The sequence below is a fragment of the Pithys albifrons genome, chromosome 2, assembly GCF_047495875.1.
Source record: "Pithys albifrons albifrons isolate INPA30051 chromosome 2, PitAlb_v1, whole genome shotgun sequence".
NCBI lineage: Eukaryota > Metazoa > Chordata > Aves > Passeriformes > Thamnophilidae > Pithys > Pithys albifrons.
The window spans coordinates 66156867-66180458 of record NC_092459.1 but is presented as its reverse complement, the minus strand read 5'-3'; the positions used below and the strand labels follow the sequence as shown (position 1 = coordinate 66180458).

The 23592-nt window shown below is 41.7% G+C and overlaps 1 protein-coding gene across 5 annotated transcripts in view; it reads left to right on the top strand.

Annotated features, from left to right (window-relative positions):
* The window catches only part of LOC139669006 (SAM and SH3 domain-containing protein 1-like), a 566693-nt gene that overhangs the window by 418379 nt on the left and 124722 nt on the right, over window positions 1-23592 (top strand). The window contains exon 1 of one of the 5 annotated variants that reach the window (XM_071549357.1): window positions 23233-23375. The exons of the other annotated variants lie outside the window; for them this stretch is intronic. Within the exon in view, the coding sequence (XP_071405458.1) occupies window positions 23280-23375 (96 nt within the window). The 5' untranslated portion in view covers window positions 23233-23279. Of the gene's footprint in view, window positions 1-23232; window positions 23376-23592 lie in introns of those variants that run through there. 5 annotated transcript variants of the gene reach the window in all.

Sequence of the window (23592 nt, the reverse complement as noted above, 5' to 3'; positions counted from 1 at the left end):
TCACAGACCCAAGTACCTGGGACATAGGGACACAGATGGTATGGAGAGGGTAGAGAAGCCCACACTAGGAAAACATGGGGTACCCACAGAATTGCTGGCACGGGGATACCATGTTCAGCTGCAGAAATATCTTGTGTGGCCCTGGGAGAAAGTCAGTCCCTTTCTCCCAATGTCTTTATTGTCTGATGCATAGCAGAAGCAGCATATGCAGTGAGACTGTCCTCAGCAATACACTACACAAGATTGATGCCAATACAATTTCCTCAGGAAATATATTATGTGTTTGTTATTTTCAATGGATATAAAATGGGAGAAACAGCTAAAAGTAATTCCCTGTCTTACTTCCTTCTCATACTCAAAATTTGGAAGCTTAAGCCTTTTCTTTCTGACCTTGTGTCTGTTCAGCAGAGGTTGTAAAGCTTTGCTTTCAGTGAGGAAATCAATCAACTTGAAAACCAAAAATCGTCTCTATGTGACACTGCTTTACAAGTAAGACAGAGCGCGTAGTCTTTTTGGCCATTTTCTGCTACTGATTTCCTAGTGTGGGGTAACTGTACCAGGTTTTTGGGTGCACATGCATGTCTAATTGGATTACTTGTCATTAAACATATATAAAATTCACATGAACACATGAAGCACATGGAAATCTTGTTAAGAGGTATTTTTTCCCTCTGTGGCCATATACAAACACTTGAAATACTTATATCAGATTGAATCATGAGGTTAAAAATAGACTGGTAAAGTCTTCATATTTACTTTACAAATTTAAAACCCTGTGTAGGCATAAGGAAGCATTTAAAGTTTGCTCACTCACTTTAATCTTTTTCTCTGATATCAGAAGGAGTAAACAAGGGGGGCTTCTTTCCTTTTCTTTTAATGAAAACAGGAGATTCTCAAGACTTGAGATGAAATCCTGAGAATAGGCAACATCTTGTTTCCTGCTTCCTTTGCATGTTTTTCCTGCCAGGGATCCTCAGCTGTTGGGCATAGCCCCTGACCCTCCTCTGCCCTCAGCCCACCTGCTGTTCTTTCCCTCAGTGCTTCTGCCTCTCACCTCTCTTGGACATCGTGCTGCTAAGGCTGCTCTTGCTCACTTTGGCCCCAAGATCACTGGCACTGAGTGGAAATGTGGGTGCAAATCCCTGTCCTGGAGCCCGAGGACTGTGGCTATTTGTAATATGCGTCTCACTTATCTCAGTCCTCCTTCCTCTTCCCACAGCAGTAGGGATGGTTGGTGGGATTGGGATGTTGTGCAGCTCTAGCCTGCACTGTTTGTCCCTTCAATATGAGGTCAGGCCCTCTTTCTCCTCATGTACACCAGGCCCTCCAGGAATTGCCCAATTTAATAGCTGCAGATGGAAATGCCACCCATAGCAGTTGGAAAGAGCTGCTGCTGCTGCCAGAGCACAGCTTTGCTTTGCAGATGCAGGAATTGCTGAGCTGCAAAGGTGAGCTTATACAAGTAATAAAGTGTTGGGCAATTATTTAAAATCACCAAAGTCACCATCACCTATAGAAAATGGTTTTCTGCTCTTTCTGTACTCCAAAACAGCAACACCATTTTTGCTCTTGTGAGAAAGACATCAAACCATTTTTAACCTGAAAGGCAAAGTCTGAGTGCATCAGTGACTTACAGCAGTGTGGACAGACTTGATATATGGCACTCCATCTTGGAATTATTTTACTCCTTTTGAACTCCTAGAGATATATGTCTTTGATAGAGTATTTTGGTTTTTAATTTGCTTCCAAATAGAATTTAAAAGGTATTTTAGAAACTCGTATGCAAAGGCCTTTCTAAAGGCCTAACATTTAAACTCTTCCATGAGTATGTTCAGGCATATGCCTAAGGAAGACTTGTCAGCGTTATGTATATGTAGGAATAAGTCACGGTTTTCAACACATTTGCTTGCTTTCTGCATTCCAATTTCAGCTTCATCTGTGCAGTTACAAAGCTTCTGCTGTATTTAGTCCTAGATAAGATTCAGAGGGTCATAACAAATTGGCAGTAGAATCCTTATCAGCTGTTTTCATAACCAGAGAACTTGGGTTGGTCCAGGCTGGAGGGGAAGCTGTGAAGGAGCCAGCCTGGGCTGGGCACCAGGGCTGAAATTGCAGCCTCTGGGTGAGAAGTACCATCAGGGTGATGCTGAGGTGACTCTGGGGAGCAGGGCTGGCTGCTCCCCTCTTAAGCTGGAGAGCCCTTGCATTCCAGGCGCAGATCTGCTGCACCGGTGTTTTGGCAGCCGGCAACAGCGGGTAGCCGGCATGCGGTGGTGGAAGTGACACATGTCTAGCAGAAAAGGAAAAAGATGTTTGTCAAAGGGAGGGCTGCAGCTGGGTGGCTCTGCCTTTGTTTGAAATGTAGTGCTGGGGAGTCAGCAAGGTCTTTAGTTCAGCTCCTCTGAGCCTTTGTATGTACCCGTCAGTATACTTTTTTCATACTTTAGGGACTGGTTACCCAGCGTTTTTAGGAGGCATGGCTCTTCCTGAGGAATGAGATTGGCTTGCTGATGCTTTTCATGTGGAGTATGAAGTGCTGCTTTGATGGCTGATGGGGTTTTTTGCCTTGCTGGGTCTGGAATTTGGTGGAGAAGTGAGTGGCACAGATGCTTTGGGGAACAGTCTAGGCTGTAAAGAAGAATTAACTCAGTAATCCCTGTCTAGGCAGTTGCTGTTCTATGGTGTCAGATGGTAAGTCACTGAGATCACTCCATCCTCATATATATTTCTATAGCTAGTTACCTGTATTTTCAAATTACATTCAGATTACATTGATGCTTTTTAGAAATCTATAATGTGGTTAATTATAGCTGACTTTAGTAGTTACTGCCATTGAATATCTGATTAAAAAGAAATAGTTACTTTAAAACTGGTTTCCTCCCAAGAAAAAGAAGTAATACTTCTGATATTACTGTTTGTGAACAGTTCTGCTGCTTGCTCTCTTCCTATCATGAAAGTTAAGACATTAGATAGTTAATTATAAACACAGGTAAGATTTTAGTGTTAGACTTTAAATTTATCCCTTAGAATAAAATTTGTGGATAAATATGAAGGTGTGGAATGTTTAAATTTAATGGAAAGACACTAATAATTACAAATTTTGAGCTGTGGGATGCAATTAAAAACTTAGTCATGCAGGGTTTTTTTCCTCTCTGCTTTTAGTACTGGTGAAAACTTGTTCCTTGAATTTAGTTTGAATTCCAATTGTTTCTCACTTGCTACATCTTCTAATTAGTCACCTATTCACTTTGTTTTAGAGCCAAGAGAAACTGAATGTTGCTTCTATGCATTCACTAGGTCTAGATCTAATTTTCTGTTCAGGGCACCCATACAGAAGAACATAAAGAAACTTCAGTGATTCACTGAGTGACTGAAGCTGTTAGTACTTCCCAGGGCTGGTACAAGAAATGAAATCTCAATTAAGAGTGACTTTCCCTTACAGAGTAAAGCCTTTGAATCAGAACATACCTCTAAGCCTTTTGTCTGCCAAATGGGTGGGGGTAATTCAGTTGAGAAAATGCAGTCAAGATGTGAAAAAAAGTGCCTGGGGGCATCCCAGGCCTGTTTCCAATGATGCACGGATGTTAGCAACATGCTGAGCTTTAAGATCCCAGAGCAGAATAAAACAATATTCCCTTCTCACTCTCTGGGAATTAAATTAGATGTCAAACCAAAGGGCTTTAGGAAAATAAAATCAGAAAATGTTTGCTTTTCAGTTGGAACTTTTGCATGATTTACAAACTTTCTGTGAGTGAAAGCTTGTGAAAATATGGTTCTTTGTTGGCATTGAAACGAGGACTTGTCACTGTTCGTGGCAGTGCCTTTCATATAAGCCAGTTGCAACTTTTAACTCAGAAGCTGTTCTATGTCTAGTTTTCAAAAAAATCTAAAATTTTGAAAGTATAAAATATAATTTATAGTACTACACACACTATACACTCTAAAATAGATGGTATAAAATTGAGCTTAAGATTCTTAATTCTTAGAATTATTTTGAAAGGTCCAGAAGAGACTCCTGTTCCAACTAAATAAGCAGGTTCCATAAGTCTTAACATCTCACATACTGTGGTAATATTCTGTTACATAAGAATTTCAAATAAAAGGAAAAAAGTCTGGACTGTTCAAGTTTCCTGTTCCTTCAGTGGTGATAAATACAGACTGCATCCCCATCAACAAGTACGGAAAATATATTTTCAAAGTCCCTACACTTTCAGAAGACTCATTAGAGAAAATTATGTTCACAAAAGAAGGACTTAAGTCATTCTGCTATTTGCATCAGTGGGAACTGTTGTGCCCTACAAGGACTGACACTAAATATGTATTTCTCTGAACAGAGAAAGCAAAGTAAGTAAAAATGAAATACATTGTAGTGGTGCTATAAATTTGGTTTAAATAAATTTGAAATACACCACTTGAACACTGTATGAAGATATCACTATGGAGTGAGGATTATATATCTTATGTGAAGATTGTCTGTTTTAAGATAAACTAATAAAAAAATAAAGAAACTGGACATTATTCTATGATTCTTCACAAAATACAAAGAATGACTCTAATACTTTCCATTTTCTTCCTCTTATAGGCTGTTGTAAATAGGCAGTATTCTTGAGCTCAACTGTGCAAGTTTGTTACGTTTCCTGAATAATGAGAATTCCTTAAGCAATTCTCCTCCAATACATTTTTTCTATCTTTTTATGCTAGCTGGTTTGGTTTTTTTTTCCCAGTGTTTTAAATATGCTGAAATCCCTGCTTTCTTCTCGATTTCCATTAAAAAAAAAACAAAACCAAAAACCAAAACTGTCCAAATAACTTTATGTGTTTATAGAGAGGCATAGAAATGTCAACTGTCATAAATTCTTAGTTTGAAGATCTTCCAACTGAGCTAGCACTAACTTCCAGGAAGTTGGTTTTTCTACAGGGATATGTTTTGTAGAGCTAATAACTAGGCCTCTAGGTTATTTAAGGTGTTCTTCTCTGGACTCTTCAGAACTGGTTCCGATCTTTTTTGAAGTGCAGTGTCAGCAGTGAAGTCTCATAGCCCAGATGATGGAGGTCTTGCAATGCTGAGGAGAGCAAAAGTTTTATTTTATGTGCCATCTGTTAGTAAATCTTTATATAATGGTTGCTTTTCTATGACAGCAAGAAGGAAGATGACTCATGTTCAGCCTTAAGCCTGCAAATTCTCTCGTGAGAACTGCCGCAGGGCCAGCTGTCTCCCATCTCCTGCTCCTTCTCCTAACTTGTTTCTTCCCAAGTGAAGTATTTTGCAACAATATGTCCTTTTCGCTTATTGCTTCCCCTTTATCTTAGCCTATTTCTCCAATTTCCATATCCATCTGTATATCTAATCGTGCTCTGCAATATGCCTGCAGCTCCTTCTAGCTTTCTGCAATCAGAAAACTCAGAAATCAGGTTGCATCATCCTCATCAGAGAACATAGTCCTCTCTCTTACTCGCTCATGGTTTTCAGTGGTTTCTGCTGGCCTCTGCAGGCCCAGGCACTTCTTGTGGGTTGCTGCTGAGTGTCATCATCTGGAGAGGATGGTTGCTGAGGCCCTGAAAGAGCCTCAAAACAGATGTCTTGGTCACAAGATTCAAAATGTGAACAGCTTCTAAATGAGAATGCTGTAAAAATATTGAATAGTGTCAAAATGTCTTGATGCATCATTCCAGTTTGACGGAGAACCACTGATACTTTTTGATATGGTTTCCCTGTCACACCCTGACATGCACTGACAGTTTCCTGTGGGCCATTCTCTTCATGAACATGCCATGTGAAGCAGCACTGGTAACCATATAAAAACGGAGATACATCTCATCTGCTTCCTTCTGCTTTGTAAGATATATCATTGTACTATTGAACAAAGATTAATGTTACTTGACAATAATTTACAAAGTTTCTCACAAAGGCAAGTGACCTCAAAATCTTTATGGGCTTGCAAATAGTGTGTGTTATTCTTTGTTCCTGAGCATTTTTTCCTGGAAATCCAGGTCAGTCTGAAAGGTCTGTATGGCCCCTGTGAAGCCTACTTTTGGCTCATAAAGATAAGCATTTACTTGACTCTTTTCTGTCTTCTGCTACATTAACCATCTGTACTGTTGTGCCCGGATCTATATTATTGGCTTCACCAGACTTGTGTGGCAAGAGGATTTTGGTGTCTGTGGCTGAGACAGATGGAGGGCAGAGGCATAATGGAGCAGGGTGACAGTGTGGGGCAGCCCTGCAAGGGTCTGGCAAGCCAGCGGCAACCCAGACCACTCAAGTGACCTCTCTGGGGATGAGCAGGACTCAGTTTCTCTCCCTGTCTCATGCCCAGGCTGCATCTGCCATGATCACTTTCTCTCACCTACAAACCAAAGATGCATTTAGTGGCCTGTGGCATTTATGTCTCATCATCGTTTGGGTAGTTAGGTCTTTCTGCTTACCAGCAGGTTCTACTTTGTATGATACTATTCATAAGCAATCCTTATCCAGCCTGCTTCATACCTGGTGTAGTAATCCATACTAGGTGTTGAACAGTGTTGTAGTTTGGGATTATTATGTAAATTCTCTCCCCTGCCACTTAACTGCCCAGGCCAGCGGTTAACAAAAGAAGCAGTTAACTGTTGATCGCTGGGGTGGGGGCAGGTTTGTCTCTTTTGGGTTTTTTTTGGATATTCTCCCCAGTCTTGGCTCGGCAGAACGGGGGAGTGGGGGCTCGAAGGAGGCAGGCTGCCCTGCTGGTTACTGCTGGGGTTTTCCCTGGCTGTCTTGCCGCTGCCTACTCCGGACTACTTTTTGTGCCGCGCTGCTGCTGCTGCCTGCCTTGGATTTGCTGCTGGTTGCTCGTACCTTTCTGCTTCTTGGACGGGGAACACAGGGGGAAGAGACTGAGTCCATCTGAAAGTTCACTGCTCGTCTGTCTCGCTGGAGAGGGACTGAAACTCACTCTGCAGCCAGCTGGGCTGTTATATGAACACTTGAGTATAACCTTTCCTCCCGGAGAAAAAACCTGCTGGGTTTTGTTGTTGTTTTGTTTTTTGTTTTTTTTCCTCTCTTGTGGTGTTGGGGAAGTGGGTTGCACTAGTCTGTTTACATATATATATATATATAGCAGTTATCCTTCTTGTATTAAAATTCCTTTTTCTTAAATTTGATAAAGAGTGGTGTGATTACCGTGGAGGAGGCCCCTCCCCTGCTTGTGGGTAAAACATTTTGGTTTTTTCCCCTCAAACCGAGACAAACAGTATCAGAACTTTTGTTATTTTCCCTTCTAATGAATGCACTCAGACTAATTGGCTTTTCTGCTCTGTCTTTGCAGAGTTTGGGACAAGTGTAGGTTATCCTTGAAATACAAGTGCAGGCATCTCCCTTGCCTATTATTTCCAAACAAACTATACATTTTCTGCATTAGTATTTCAGTTTTGTGAATTCCCACAAAGTTTCTCTTGTGCCAGTTAAATCTCCTATTTTATTATGACTTAAGACATACAATTCCTTTGGGCTTATTCCTCATGGCTATTTGATTAGCACACAGGCTTCTAATATGGTGGCCAGAGTAAGCTGCCACTTGTTCCTGTCCCTATTGTGACTTTACAGTGAACCCCAATATCTCTTTTCCCTTCTTCCCCTCTTCACAGTTTGTGCTTTTTTAATTCCTTTCCATCACTTCTCTGGGTTTTGACCGCTGTCTGCATTGTTTGAGTTAAGAGAGGAGAATTTAGTTCACCTTGTTGTTTTCTGTCTTTCTTCATGAGATGGATAACAGCAGAATAGCAGGGAATCTGTCGTGGAGCCATTATCCTGCGATCAAAGAAGTCAAAGCATTCTTGGCAGTGTCCTCTGTGCAGCCTCTGCATCCAGCCCAAACATGTCCATATGCATGTATGCCCACATGCCTGTGTGTGCCCCCTCTCCTTTGCCAGATCTTTTACACAAGTTGATAGGTTCTCAGGTGGTGCTGAGGGGGCCCCTGTGCCTTCTTGCTTAACACAATTATTATCCAAATTTGTCCAGCTTCCTCTAGGAAGCCATGGGTTTATTTCTGTGCATTTGTTCCTGTTCCATTTTTCACAGTGAGAGATTTTTTTGCCTCTCCTGAAAGAGGCTAGAACTATGGATGGAAGGAGATCACTAAGGAGCTAAGCAGGAGCCCTTCCCATACAGACAGGGCATGCCTGGGCTATTGATAAATCAAAGAGCAAGAAATAGCAAGGGAAGAGTTTCAAGATTCTAACCAAGGGAAACGAACTTCTAGGTAGTTTTTCAAAAAAACCTGGGAGAAAAATCTTGTTCTCTCTTAAAAGTGTTCGTCATTTTCTCAAAAAATATTGTGGCCACCTCCTGCACTCGATTGCTTCTTCCTCCTTACTTTAAAGATGGTGCAGTGTACATGTATTTGAGAGCCTCTGTGCTACTTAGTCACTTGACTGCTAGGACTTTGCCATGAGAACTGACTACTAAACTGCCCGAGAATAACTGATTATCCCACCTATTGCAACAGTTCCCATGCATTAGCTATGGATTCCATTACTATGTACCACTGTTTAATGGCATATTCTGCATGTTTAACCACTGATCTGGCACTGTAACTTATCTAGTTAGTTTCATACTCTGAAACTCAGCAAAAGTGATTTGCAACCTTTCTGTATTCTTAAAGATGTCTAGGCACAGAGGCAAATCAATGTGGTGAATTTAAGGCTATTGAAACAAAGAAATTTTCCTAATGACTTTATAAGAACTTCATTAAGATACTTACAAAGGCCTTAGAAGTCTATGAACCACAAACGGAAAACCACAGCTTCAGAAACAATCTGTTAGAAATTAGTGGTGAATTCACAGTGTTTGTTACCTTCATTGCTGCTAGTAAATAAGAGGAAGCATCTGCTATCTATTTAACCAGTGAAGATTAGCAGCAGAGGTTGCAAAAGCAATTGTTTACTCCATTGATGTTGGTATGAAAAGGACTTCAGGAGCTAGATTATTCTAGATGTCTCATTTCTCATTCTCCCCTTTCACCATATTACCATATAGTTTTCAATATGGGGAGGTAACAGGAAATACAGAAAGATGTAAGAGCCTGAAATGAAGAGATATCCTGTGGTTCTTGGATACCTACATTAGTTGTAGTTATTCTGTGATTCTTCATCTTTAGTACTGTGTTAGTAAATGATGACCATGGTCCCTGTGATACAGTACCCACTACTTCTATAATTATCATTTATACAGTTTTGTATGGAAAATAAAATTGAAATATGTCTGTCTGTTCCTATGCTACCTTCTGGTCATCACAGTGCTGAGAAAGTTCTCCAGACTATAACGCTTTTTGTTCTAATATGTCAGGTGTCCTCACTAAAAGACTTGACTTTAAAATTGATATTTCAGTTTCTTTCTGAAACCCTGTATTTTGCATGCACATTATAGTACAGAAATATTACTTTCCAGCAAACACTCCCACGTCTTCACGTGATTTGGGACTTTATTACAGAGCATTTCCCCTTCCCATTTAGAAAAGTAAGTGCCTCCTTACAGCTGTGTATTTTCTGTGGTTGTTGCTGTAATGTTTTTAGCAGGTTTATTTCTGTTATGCTTCATTGTGTAAAAGGTGTCCAGCAAAACAGATAATTTCCTCAAATTGCTTTCCTAGACTCATGGAGCATGTGATGTGCAGCCTGAACTGGTGCATGATTATTTACAGCATGAGGAGTACGACATGGTCCAGTTGGCAGTGCCCTGGACCACAACTTAGGAAGACCCTGATTTCCATTTTGGCTCTATTACTTATTTGCTGTGTTTCCCATTGCAAGTAACTTCATCTTTGTGCATCTTCAGCCCCTATTTCTGACTCAGATGTACAGTGAAAATGCTCTTAAGCTATGTGCTTAGGAGAGGTGTCCAGATGCTTCTGTAATAAACACTGAATGCATGCTAAATAATATTTTTAAAAGTAGCAAAACCTGTTCACAAACTGGAACAACATAAAAAGATCTATTTAGGCAGGCACTTATAATGAAAAATTTCATCATGGCCCACTACCTGTCATTTCCTAATTCTGTATTTATTCTTGTACTATTTAATTCTAGACTTTCCAGAATCTTATATATAGACAAAGCTCCCATTTTACTTCCTATGTTTCTCTGACTTTGGTAACTCTGATTTTGGTAATATTGTCAGTCATTATTGCTGCAAGAATGATCTTGACTTGTGGATGGCTGGCATCGTGGCAGTTCAGGCACTAAAGGCAACTTGCTTTGAAAAGAAGGAGCTCCCTTTCACAGCTGCCAAGGTAATCGTCAGCTGTGGTAAAGTCCAAGCACTGAATATTTTAGATTGAGTTTGTTTTTAAACAGAGAAGATGGGGCTGGGAGGGAGGGGGAAGTTAAAAAATATTTTTTCTGAAGCTTTGATCATTTCTTGATATCCATGTCAACACTAATTTTCTGTGTTTTGTGCCCATTGGATTGGTTTTCAGACATTTTATTAAAGCAAGCATAAACAACTAATGCTGAGAAGCTGCAGGAAGAGAGGACTAGGATTTCAGAGACGACCTTGTCTCTGTTCAGTGCAACAGGGAGAACAGACTGGCTCTCCCCATCCTGCCTGGGTATTGAATGAGAAAAGGAACTTACTGCTCCCTTCCACTGCTCTTTTTTCTGGGGAAGTGAGTGGGTGATTTATGATTGGCATTTTATCTTTTGCACTGGGAATGTGTTTAGACCCTTCTGGCAGGGAAATGAGATACATACTGTGTAAGTTACCAACTTCATTCCTCTTTCAAAATTTGTGTTTGAGGGAAGGGAGTGTTTTCATACCATTGTAGACTTTAGCTACAAATACTGCACCTTCAAAACTCTCTCTGACTTTTGTGGTAAAGCAGAAGTGTTTTGCCCTCTGATATAAAATACTAGTTAAAAAAAATATTCCCAACTTTCCCAAATGACTTTTGCTGCAGAAACCTCTTGCACAAAGAGTCCTTTGTTTTACAGGAGTATTTAAACCTGTGGTAAACTCATGCTCTTTTGTGTTGGTTTTTTTTTCTCCCAGACAGGTGCCAAGGAGTTCTTTGACATTTGTAGAGCAGATGGGATGCCAGTTTACAGTTGTATCTAATTGACAGAACTTTACTCACTCTTTCCATGCATCCTGTCTTGGAAAGTGTGGGTCGTGGAGTTTCAGAGAACACTTTTTTCCTCATGGGCACCTTGTTTAATTCACAGCCAGATGAAGAATGAGAGCGATAACTCGCTAACTGGCCTGGAAAACCTCTTGGGAATTCATACTTCTTGCTGCTAAATTTGCCATTTTGGCTGGTTTGGTCATTTGCTGTTGACTTGACTATCATACATTGTATTACATATATCTGTAGCCACAGGTGCTATTGTGTGCATAAATTTTAATATAAATAGTACTGTCTATCTATGAAAACGCATAATGACATACCTAATGGAATATAAGTAGAGAACATAAAGTTTTCTGTAAAATGCTGTCCCTGGGGATGTGTGAATGCACATCTCCCCATGCCTCCTGCCCATTTCAGACTACCAAAAGGAGGGATTTTGCAAATGTCCCATTTGGGGATTTCAGATGCACTGAGGGTTTTATTTCCAAAAGCCTGATGTCTGTGAAGGTCTTAGAGAAGAACGTACGTCCCAATCATTTCTGCTAATCTTGACTTGCCATCATCATGCTCAGTTCTGGCACATACATATGTCTCATGCAAAAAATATAGGACAACTGTTTTGATTGTAACTTCTGCTAAAGGTTGTACACTCCTTGGCAGCTCTGGTTTACACAAGAAAGCCACATTTACAATGTGCTTCCTGCATTTAAGTCCCAAAACACACATATGCCCCAGCAATTGCTACTTTGGAGAAAGCAGGTGATGATTTCACTTTCGGAAAGGTAGCTGTAATTAATAGTGATCATCACTGGATATGACCAAGAGGGGTAGAAATACCCTAACAAATATTTAATACACTGGAATATAAATGAACTAATAAACCCCTTGCACTTGAGCAGCTGTAATTTTTAGGATTATTGCTACAAGACATACTGAGTTTGAGATTCTTGGCTTCCTTGTGCAGCAGCCTGTCTCTCTGGCAACTGCAATCCTCAGTCATATCAGTTACATGCTGCCACAACCACTCAAACATCTTGTGCAAATGTTAATATTAAGAGCAGGCCAGGTGGTAGCAAACTCTGGGATAGATCCTCAGTTCACTATCAAAATCACAAGATTTACAATAACCTGTATAAAAAGTCTCCAGTTCTCCAGGTGACAATGGTTTCTGTAGCCCTGGAGTACAAAGCATTTCAATGCCCTTTTGTGATATTATTGAAACCCGCAAACTAATTCTAACTGCAGCATTGTATGTTGGCCTTGTGATGTGAATGCCATTCAGGTATCCTCTTGAGTCAGTGCTAGCTGCTGTGTACAGGGCTTTCAGAGTCTGGTTTTAAAGATCTAAAATACAAAAAAATAGTATTTTAGGGGAAAAAAAAAGACTGGAGAAATCTTAAGAGGTTATTTAGCCAACTGCAACCCCCAGAGCAGGATCTGTTGTACTAAAATAATGGGATGTTGGGAGGCTCTCAAGAACAGGTTAGACAATGATGAAGGCACCACACTGACCCCAGGCAATCAATTCCACTACTCTTACAAACCTTGCAGTCAGAAAGCTGTTTCTAGTGTTTAACCGAACATGGACCCTGCTGCAATTAAACCTGTTCATTCTTGCCCTATCCCCAGTAGACAGAAGTTTGTTTTTCTTAGTGAAGCAAAGCTTTTATGTTTTGAAAATTATTATCCTATTCTCTGGAAATCCTTTGTCTTGGATAGAGCATCCTCATCCTTTCAATTTCTGCTTGTAAACATCTCATTTACATGGTTGTCTTCTGTATTTTCTCCCATTAGTCCATGTCAGTCTTGATGTCTAGGGCATGCTGGGTCAAAATACAACCCAGTACTCCAGATGAAAGCTTGGGCTTGGTGAGCAGCATATACATTGCTAAATCTTGCAATGTGGTATCCTACTGCCTGTATTGGGTATGTCCTCCTATGAAAACTGCTGTTCTGCAGCAAGATGATTTTTTTGATTCATGTTGAGAAGTTATTTTCAATCACTTCAAGCTGTCTGTCATCTGTAAATTTAGTGAGCATATTCTCTATTCTACTGGCCAGTCTGTTAATTAAAATATTGAATAACAGATCCCCGTAAACCCCCACTCAATATATTCTTTCCCTTTGGCTGCCAACTACTGAAAACTAATTTCTGAAAGTGTTTTTTCAGCTAGTTGTGTCCACTTTATAATGGTATCAGCTGTGTTGAATAAGGTAGAAACCTTATTAAATTCAACATGTATTCCATCTGCTGCTACTTCTAATCCACTACCAATTATACTCCAAAGAAGGAAATTAGATTGAGTTGACACAATTAATTCTTGTCAAATCCATTTGTCTGTTTAAAACTCTTACAGGATAATAGAGTGGAAAAAGAAACATTATATAACTCATTTGTGTGTCTTTCCAGCCCCATGACTGCCCTCCCTTAGCCTTCTTGAACCTTCCTTGTCATGAGCCCTCATTTGTAATTGCCATGGCACAGGAGTGAGAACAAGAGATGGAGGCAGCAGCCAGTATTACTGCCAAAATCTTTGTATCCTAAAGCCAGCCCTGGGCATTCTTGGATGAACATGAACAGGTTAAGGTTATTTCAAACTACCAGACACACTAAGTACTAATACTGTTCAGCCCTTTTGACACTGCTGTGAATTATCTGTCATATGTGAAGCTTGTTACAGTCCATTCACATACATCCATATAAAACAATTCAGCTAGTCAACCTCCATCTTTGGGAAATAGTACTTATGGAAATATTTTAAACCTGTTCTTTCCTCACTGAAATCTAGTTACAGATCAGGATAATATTGTGCATGTTTGGGGGGGGCTGTGAATAACTAGGTCCTTTGAATTACTTTCTGGTTGCAGACAAACATAAACACTAGCTGGACAAGTACAGGCAATAGAGGGCATAACTTTAAATCATGTTTGATACACTGAAAACTGCTTTAAATTACTACCCAAGAGAAGAATTATATTTCTTTTCTATTCATAAAAAGTCCATATGTCTTAGTATGTACCCAGAAAATACTAGGAGTTAAAAAGTTATCACAACCTGATATGCTTTAGGAGGTAAGAAATTTGTCTTTCTGACAAGTCAAAAGGCAGTCTTTTCTTAGCTCTCTGCTCATGCAGTTTACATATACAAATATAATAAATAAATAATATTATACAATAATATGGGTTTTTTTTCTCTGGGATTTTTAGATTTCTATATAAAAACCTGAAACTTGGTGAGTAATGAAAATCATCTACACAAGACCCAGTACCTTGCTGGCATCTTACCACATGGTTATGTATTCCCTAAATGCCTCATGTGTAACCAGGGGGAATCTAAGGGCCACATAGGCTTTTCAGACTACTTAGGCAATTGCTCAGATAGCATTACCCCTTAGAATTATCCATTAAAGCCACACAAAATAATTCATGTAGCTGCAAGTCATGTGAAATTAAGTCATGGATTGTGTCTAGCCCAGAGCCTTGTGGGCTCACCACCCATCCCTGCTGCTGCCTCCTCAGTGGTAGAGACTGCAGATAATATAGAGTGACTCCATTAGGTCACTTGGCTTGTCCCCAAGACACAATTACTACTGCTCTCTCCCATAGTCCCCTCACCAATATAGCAAATTTCTTTCATACCTTTTAATTCATTTTCACACATTCTGTCCTCAATGACAAACAGTAATGACTTTGAAATGACCGGTTTGTATACACAAATAATGTCATCATTTGAGCCAGTATTTCAGGGCTTAAAAACACATATATTTATCTCATTGCCCTGAGTTACACCCTCCTGAGCTTTTTGCAGCAATCTGACTTTCCCCTTGGTGTTTACACACCCTTCTGCTTTCAGATAATAGCTGCATCCTTTCCAGTCCCTTTAACCTTCATCTAGCCAAGCAACAGTTGTTTGGTTAAATTTATTCTCATAAATCACATCTTCTCACTGAAGCCATAAGGAACATGTGATGTACTTCTGGGATCAAGTGTATTAGTTATTTTCAAAAGTGCAAATCTCAATTACTTCTTATTAGGCATATCTTACTGCAGGATACACGTGGTACTGAAGAAACTTGGCCTTCAAACAGAATTGCCTAATTATTAAATCTTTGCAAATGAAGATTCATTTTTTCTGAGAACTAGAGATACCAGCCTACTTTACATATACCTAAACAAAAAGACTTCATCAACGTGCAGTCAGTGCAGCAAGCTCACTGCCCTCAAGGGCTGTTGTATCATCATCGATGCAGTTGGTTGAGTTGTGGAGGGTAAATTCCTCCCACTCACACCGCTACAGTCACAATAATCCTTCTGTTCATGGACCTACCAAAATATTTATTGAGAGAATAGCTTGGAGGTATGTTTTCAGCAATGCTTCAGCCTGTTTTCACTTGCCCTTTTTTTTTTAATACATTTTGGGAGTGGGTTGGCCAGTGCTTAAAAGCTGGAGTCTCAGATAGATGGCTTTTTCTCGCTTTAATTAGTTTGACAGGCACCTCTCCTTTCCAGCTGAGCTGCCCTAGCTGGAAGCAGCTGCTCATTGGAATTACTCCCCCTCCTTGCTGTGTTTCAGAAGTAATAAGTGTCTCATGCCCCTCCAATGAATTTATGGACGTAAAATGCACAGTGTGTGCCTGACTATGTAGAGATGTTTCTCTCTTTTCTCTGTTACTTAATGAAGTTTTATGAAGTGAAACATGTCATTAACAATAAAGGAAAAATGAAATGTACACATTGGATTTGATTCTCCACTCCTTTCTTAACTCTTGCTATTGAGTGTAGAGCAGGTTTTAATATATTTTCTTCATGGCAATTTGAAACTCTGATTTGAGAGAAAGTCTGGAAGGATTGATTGTATAGTTTTCAAGCTAGTGAAGAATAAGGCTTCTTCAGAGGAGCACAGGCTCTGTGAATTAAGTTCATGCCCCTGTTTACAGCCATGGCTGAAATGAATACTTATCATCTTGACTACATTGTCACAGTCTTCTGAATGCTTCTCATTTTATCACTGGCTTGATGATTTATTTAACTTCCTGCCACCTGCAGTCAGTGATGTAAAAAATTCAATTTGCTGCTGTTTTCTAAATAATGGAAATGTAGATTCTGGGTTTTATTTTCCAATAAAAGGATGAAGATGTGACTTAAGTGCACCCTGATGACTTAAGACAATTGAAGTTGAAGCACTCAAAAAGTCCTACTTTTCAAATTGTTGTTATATTTAAATACAAGTGTAATTTTCAGGTGTCTGACATCTGTGAGTTTTGAACACTTAGCATCCCAACAGAAACTGCAACACCATGTGCAACACAACGGCTTGCCTGCTTGCTGATCAACTGCCGTTTGTTTTTCCCATAAATTATCTCTTATTTTCACATCTGGGCTTGCTGCATGGCACACAGGTCAGCTGACCCAGGATACAGCTCTGAGATGGGCAGGACACCCATGTTTTACTCTGATGTGGTACTCTGGAGAACAGGCAGGAAGAATTTAAAAGGAAAAAATAGGGCAGCTGTTTTCAAAGTGAGGGAAGAAAGCTGATGAATGCTGTTTCTAGAGATGGAAACAAAAGAAGAATCTCTGGTCATCAAGCAAGAGGTACCCCAGCAGAAACTGATCTGAAAGAAGAGGTTGAAGAGAGTACGTTGTTCTTAAGTGGCTACAGTAGGGAGGATTGACCCTAGGCTGAATGATCTGCAAGCAAACATCAAATTATCACATCTGGTCACCTGTGGCTAGCTGAGATCATCAGGCAGGTTTCATTGGTAATGTAAGTGTCACTCTGTGAAACTGGACATCTCTCTTGGTGCTCTTCCCACCTTACTACAGCCAACTCGGTGTGATACTTGTGTCAGCACTGACCATCTCTGAAATACACAGCTATCATATGCCACTGAGTTGTACCTTATGCTGCTTTTATGATGTGCTTTAAAATGAGATCATCAGACTTCTTTTTATTAGTAATTTACTAAGAGTTTCAACATAGGAATCAAAGGGTACCGCATTTGGGAAAAGGAGAGGCTGAAGTCCTATTCCCAGTTCTGAGGCTTGCTTTTTTCCTTTTTCGCTTCGCCATAGTCCTAAAATTATTTGGGATGAGAACAGTCAAAGGACAGTGAGCTAAATAGTTTCGTCTCTGTGGGTTTTGTAAGTCTCTTATAAAAAAGATTTATATACATCCCTTCTAGCAGGTGCTTATGAAAAGAACATAATCAGTGGAGCAAGCTCCTGTGAATGACAGTGCAGAGACTAGCCCTAGATATCTCAAAGGATGATGAAATCCTCTCTGTAAAAATAGTTTAGAAATCATTTTGTGGAATGTGTTTTAGAAAGCTAAGAGAAAATAAATGCTTTTTTAATGTTAACAGGAAATAACAAAGCATGAAAGCAGGCTTTTCCATGCAGCTAGAGAAGAAGGGATGATGAGTTTGAGTGGAGAAGGCAGAACTAAGTAACATTAAGAACCAAGAGTCTTAGCAAATTCTGGAAATTCTCCAGACAGTGCCTGACATTGCAGGAGGCAGTTGGAGTCCTGATCTGTGTAGGCAGTTTTGGAGTGGCATGCTGTGCACATAAGCAGGATCATGACTGCGGTTTCCTTGGGGATGTGCACTCCTCACCAGTCATGCTCCAGCTCCCAGAGACCCTCCACTGGCTGAGCTGGTGCTACTGCTTCCCAGTTAAATGTGGTGCTGTGCTCGATGGCAGAGAGGGGAACTGGGCAGGATATGAAAGGCCTTTGTGGAGCACATCTGTGGGCAGGAAGGGAAGGATATTAACCTAATGTTTCTCCTTATGAGTCAAAAGGTATCCTTCCAGAAGGGCTGTGATCCTTGCTGTGTTTAGATTTGTTTTCCTTGTATGATTTGTCATGCAAAGTCACAGCCATTGTATTTTATATGAAGCCTACCAAGCTTAGCAGTACTTCTGTGTCTGCTGACTGTGGTGCTAGCCCAGAACATTAAGGCTACTGGAATGATTTTCCTGGGCATATGTCTCTCCCTCCTTCTAATTTCTTAATCTAGTAAGGTACTGATATCTAGTAAGGTACCTTAATCTAGTAAGGTACTGAATCAGGTGTAATGAGCAGAGTTCAGACTTTTATCAGAATGAAGCAATTCATTGTTCCTAACTGCTTTCTACTGATAGAATTAAACAGACTTACCTCCATCTGTTTTGTGTTAGGCATATTAGTGTGCCACTCTCGCTGTGATGTGATACTTTTAAGACTAGGAGCTGACAGCTAAGCCTCTAAAAGAATAAATAACAATTTCTGACTGTACAGAAGGGTATATGGTCTAAATACTGTCTCTTTTAAAGCCATAAGGATAAGTACTGTCTGTATTGCTTTTAAAGTCAGGAATATTTTCTGTAGTTGTCTAACTGGCAGAGGATGCTGAAACATGATCCTTTTGGAATAAATAGAAGTCTGATGTGCAAATGCACGATAGACCTTGCACTCTCTTACAGTTTCTGCCTGTACATACTAAGAGTGTCTGAGACAGACCAACAGCCTGTTTGTCAGATCAGCTGATGGGTTGAGTGTGTGGGTCCCCATCCTGCCCCACAGTAGAGACTTTCTGAAGCACCTGCCAGCATGTCTTCTCTCTTTTGGAGAGCAGCTGCTGGCTCCTTTGGCTGATACAGGTGATGTAGAGAAATGCATTCCAAAGGACCATGCTACCAGAAATAATATTACTTAAATAATTCTTAAGGAAAATGCTTGAAAACTGAAATTCAGATGAGAAGAAATTACTCTTCAGAAGGAAAACGTAGCAAGGACAAAGAGATAAAATTGTTTCAAGATGGATATTGATAAATTGATGGGATTGAGTTTGTAATGGCTAAGGGTTGCATTTCCAGTCAGTGGCTGTGATGTGAAACTTTGCATGTTTCAATTTGATGACCTCCGCAAAGAGGGAAGAGGGAGAGAGCTGAAACGAGATGCAATCACTGCTAATAATGTGTTGCATTGTAATGTGCTTGTGTTAAGAGTTTTAGTGCTTTTGCAGGTCATCTGTAGGGACTAGCTGGAATTTTTATTTCTCCCTTTCCCTGCAGCTTCTCTGCATACAATGGCTTGCTTATTTATTTCTCTGAAGCTTTGATGTTCCAATTTAGACCTGATATACTGGGTAGGGTGTTGTTAGTGATGTTGAGAAACCTCATGTGTTTTGTTCATGCATGCAGAGTTAATTGCGAGGTCTCTGAGCAGGAAGCCATTCCCCTCAGGTCATCTATTAGGAACCCATGAAGTTTGGTGTTCATTTACTTTGTGAAGCATGATCCCCTTTCCAAGGCAACCTGATCTCTCCCTCTTGCATATAGTTTAAAATTGATATCGGAGTGCTCAAGGTTGTTTATGGTATAGATTTCCTGGATTAAATGCTTTCGATATGGGAGACAGTAGTTGTGATAGTGCATGTTGGCTTTTCCAGGTTATTTTGATGCATATTTCAATTCTTCACTATTCTTTCTTGAAACCCTTGTGTCAATTTTCTACGACACTGTGGTGAGATGACACACAGTACTTTGGGACAGAAAGATTGCCTTAGTGACTCAAAGGTTTGTGTTTGAGGTTTGTGCTTTTCACAGAGAGATTGTCCTGCTGAAGGCCAGCCAACTCCCTAAACCATCAGTAAAAAAAGAAGAAAGATGAGCTTCTCTGTAGCCACCTTAACCTGGAGCTAGGATTCTGCTATGAATATCCCTCTAAAACAAAGTCCATCTCTCTTGAGTACAAGTGAGTGCTCTCCAAGTTGGTTAAACCTGCCTGGTTTGTAGAAGTAGGGAGTTCTTATTAACTGTACACCTACATGTAACTGATGGTGTGATAGGCGGATATGCTCATGTGTACAGTGCATCTGCCACATGCCATAACTCAGCAAAACTAGATTGACTGCATATGTGTTGACTGTCTCCATCTCCCATTTAGAAATTTGCAGAACAGCTGCAAGGAGCTTTGTAGCCACACTGCAAGTACAACACACAGGGGAATCATATCAGGATTGTTGTTGCCCTCCTGCCTAGTGCTCTGTGGAGGGTGCATGATGACCATTTTGCAAGATTTCCAAATGTTACACACCTAGTCAGAGCTCCTGTGATATGTCACAAAAATTTCAGAAAATTGACCAGATTTATTTCTTTCCAGTAGCTGTACAGAGGTCCAGCACAACATGCTTCTAGAAAGCAGTCTTAGGTGGTTGCTTGAGTTTTCATCTAGACAACAGATAAAACTGCAAACAAAGACTATATCCTAACATGCCAAATCTCAAATAATTTGTAATTTTGTAGGAGCAGTTGTAACTAAATACTGCACTCATACCTGGGCTTCAAAACCCTCATAAGATTTGAGCTTCTGCTTGTTCTAAAACTCCTATACTCTTGTTGCAGCTGTTTTTAGTAAAATACCCGTGGAATTTAGTTCTGCAGGACATTGGCATCATTAAAATAGAGAGGAACTCTGTGATATATAGATGGAGGGCATGGTTCTATTTGAGATAAGAACAGGGAATATTTTAGCATGTCATATTCATTGAATGTCTCGCAAAAATGGCATCTTGTGAAAGTCTGAAAATTAATAAAAACTATATTTGCAAGACCATAGAAAAGGGTAGCTATCGCAAACTGCCGTGGATTTGTTTTGATTTTCTCATGTTTTTTAAAGCAACAACTCCTGGAGTCAAGTGATTTTGCAAGATCTTTTTCCTTATCTCCCTTTCTTAAAATCAAAGGCCTTGTGTCTCAGATAAATTAAAGTCAACTGGCTGAGGGGAAGATTGTCACAGCCATGCATTATGCTCCTCTGATGAAAGCTGCTGCCTCCCCAAAAGGGATGACATCATGCCTCAGGAAGCAGCTCTTGGACCACCACAATTTATAATCAAGTTTCTGTTACCTGTAGTGCAGGGCTGAAAAGTGTGGATATTCGAGACCTGCCTGTGTAAGTGGTGTAGTCATCATTGCATAGGAGCAATGACCTTGGTTAGCAGGGAGGGGCAAGGCAAGTGGGAGTGCTGCCCCTTGCACCTATTTGATCTTAATCTATTGCTGCCTCAGACACAACGAGGGGGTTTTAGACTTTGTGCTGCAAAGTTGTTCGTTTGGGTTTTTCTTTTAATAGGCTTCCATATATAAAAGAGATGAAGTACAGAAGACAGTGTTCATGAGGAGCTCAGAATACTTAAGTCCTGAGATCGTGTGCCTTGTTCAGGTATTTTAAAGTAGGTTGACATTATTAATGTAAGTGGTTTAACATGAATTTCAGAGGGTCACTAAGTAAATTACTCCTGACTAATTAAACCAGTTTTGAGTTATGCAAACCATCACAGAGTACCAAGAGACTTCACTGACACACCTTTATCCTCATACTTCATAGGCATGTAGTTGCATACAACTTAAAGGTCAGAAGAGATTTTATATCTGGTTTGGGCCTTTCATTATTTCTCCTTAGTAGTCAATAATAAGATGCATTACATGTGTATCTTACATGTGCATCCTAGAGGAGGGTCAATAAAATTGTGCATATTTCTGTATCATTGGTGGTTTCTTTACCCCTTTCTCTCAGCATAATTCTGGGTGGTTTTGCCTGTGCTACCCACCTCCTTTTTCTCTGCTCTGGTGCTGTTCACCACTCCAGCAAAAGCTGCAGTAACACAGTGCTTAAAAAAGTCTTGTCCCTTTCTTTGCAGAGCCGTTGACGAGAAATGAAATGTTTCGACCAGCATTTCTCCCCAGTGCTAGCCTACAAAGTTAAATGTGCAATCTTAACTTTGAGGACAGAAAAAGTGCATTTCTGAGAAAATGGAGAGAAGATGAAGAGTGCAGCCACTCTACTTTTTCTTTATGCTTTCCTCAGATACTATTTTTAGCCCTGTTAGCAAATGGTATCATTTGTTGCTCCAGCCCTCTCAGGCCACCGCTGCGGTGCGATCAGTGTGAGCCTTGTCAGCTGTGGGGCCAGGGAGCAGGCTGAGGGGATCGTGGTGCCCAGGGAGCCTGGAGGGGGGAGCGCAAGTTCTAGGGCAAGCTCTGAGAGGTGTTTGGGTGGTGCAGGGCATGTAACATACAGCCTGGCAGCAAGCAGGAGGGGTGTTGGAGAATCTACAGAGTGCTAAACGGTGTGAGTTCTCAAAATGCTTGGGCGCTGCATGACAGCTGTATATTCGTTAAATACATCACTTCTCACCTCCACCCCATGCAGACAGGTACTTCCAGTGAATGACAGCTTGAAACAGTAGCTTTTCAAGAATATAACCATTTCAAAGCTTAGGAATGAGCACTGAGCTTAAAGGATTTCCTTACTGCGCATCATTGGAGAAGCTGGGTGTGAGATGGTGCACAGGCCTTCGAGCCATTCTCCCACTGACCTCTGCCACTCCTTCCATCCATGGGCAGTGGGGGTTGGCCACTGTTGTTTAATGTGCTTTCCCCAACAGGTACATGTGTATGTGTGCATGTATGGGCACTTAGCAGTCTCCCAAGAAGGATGCAGGAGCACTCCTGCTGCTGTCTGTAATTAGTAATTATTTGATTTGACTATAATGAGGGGGGAGACGGGGTAGGACCAGGAAGCATTAGGCACAGACGGAGGGGAGGCAGCGTTCCCACAAGTCTCTCCCAAGGGCGATCGGTGACAGATCACCTCTCTCAGGAGAATGATGCGGTCCTGGTAGGCAGATTGGAAACCTGACCTACCCGGGCGCCGCTGCCCTTGCCGCCATGTACCACGCGCGGCTCCCATCGAGTCCCGGCGGCTCTTCCCGCAGAGTTCCCAAAGCGCTGCTGACTCGGCCGCCGGAGCTCCCGGCACTCAGGTGAAGCGCCAGCACGGCAGGAGCCCGGACAGCAGCAACAAGCGCTACCCCGGCCACCACCCATGTCCCAACACCGGCTCTCGACTCCGGGGGTGGGTGAAGCCGCCGGGACCCCGCCGGGGTGGCGCTGGGACCCGTGGTTGCCGCCCCGGGGCGGCCACGTGCGCCGGGCGGGAGTGCGGGAGGAGGGGCTTTGCTCCGTAGCTGGGTCGAAAGTTTGAGGGGCGGTGGCGGCGGGGCCGTGCCGCGGTGTCCCGGGGCGGGCCGGGCCGGAGCGGGGCGGGGGAGGCTATGGCGGGGCGGGGCGCGCCGGCCGCGGCGCCGGCGGGGAGCGGGCGCTGATCCGACAGCCGGGCCGGGGCAGGGCATGGAGGGGGAGCGGGCGGATGGCCCCGCCGGCCCGGCGGAGAGCGGCACGTCGGAGGTGTTCGCTCAGCTCTGGGCGGACGTGATGGGCATCCTGGTGAGTGCGGACGGGACGGGACGGGAGCTGGGACGTGCCGCGGGACGGGAGTGCTGCGGGGCGCCCGCCGGGTCTCCCCGGCACCTGCTGCGCAGTTTCCCCGAGTAGGAGAGGAGCGTGCCCTCTCTGTGCGGGTGCGCACGCCCCAGAAAAACTAACTCCATGGGTAAAGCCAAGTGTTGCGTCGGTGACCACCTTCGTCGCCGTGCTGGAGCAG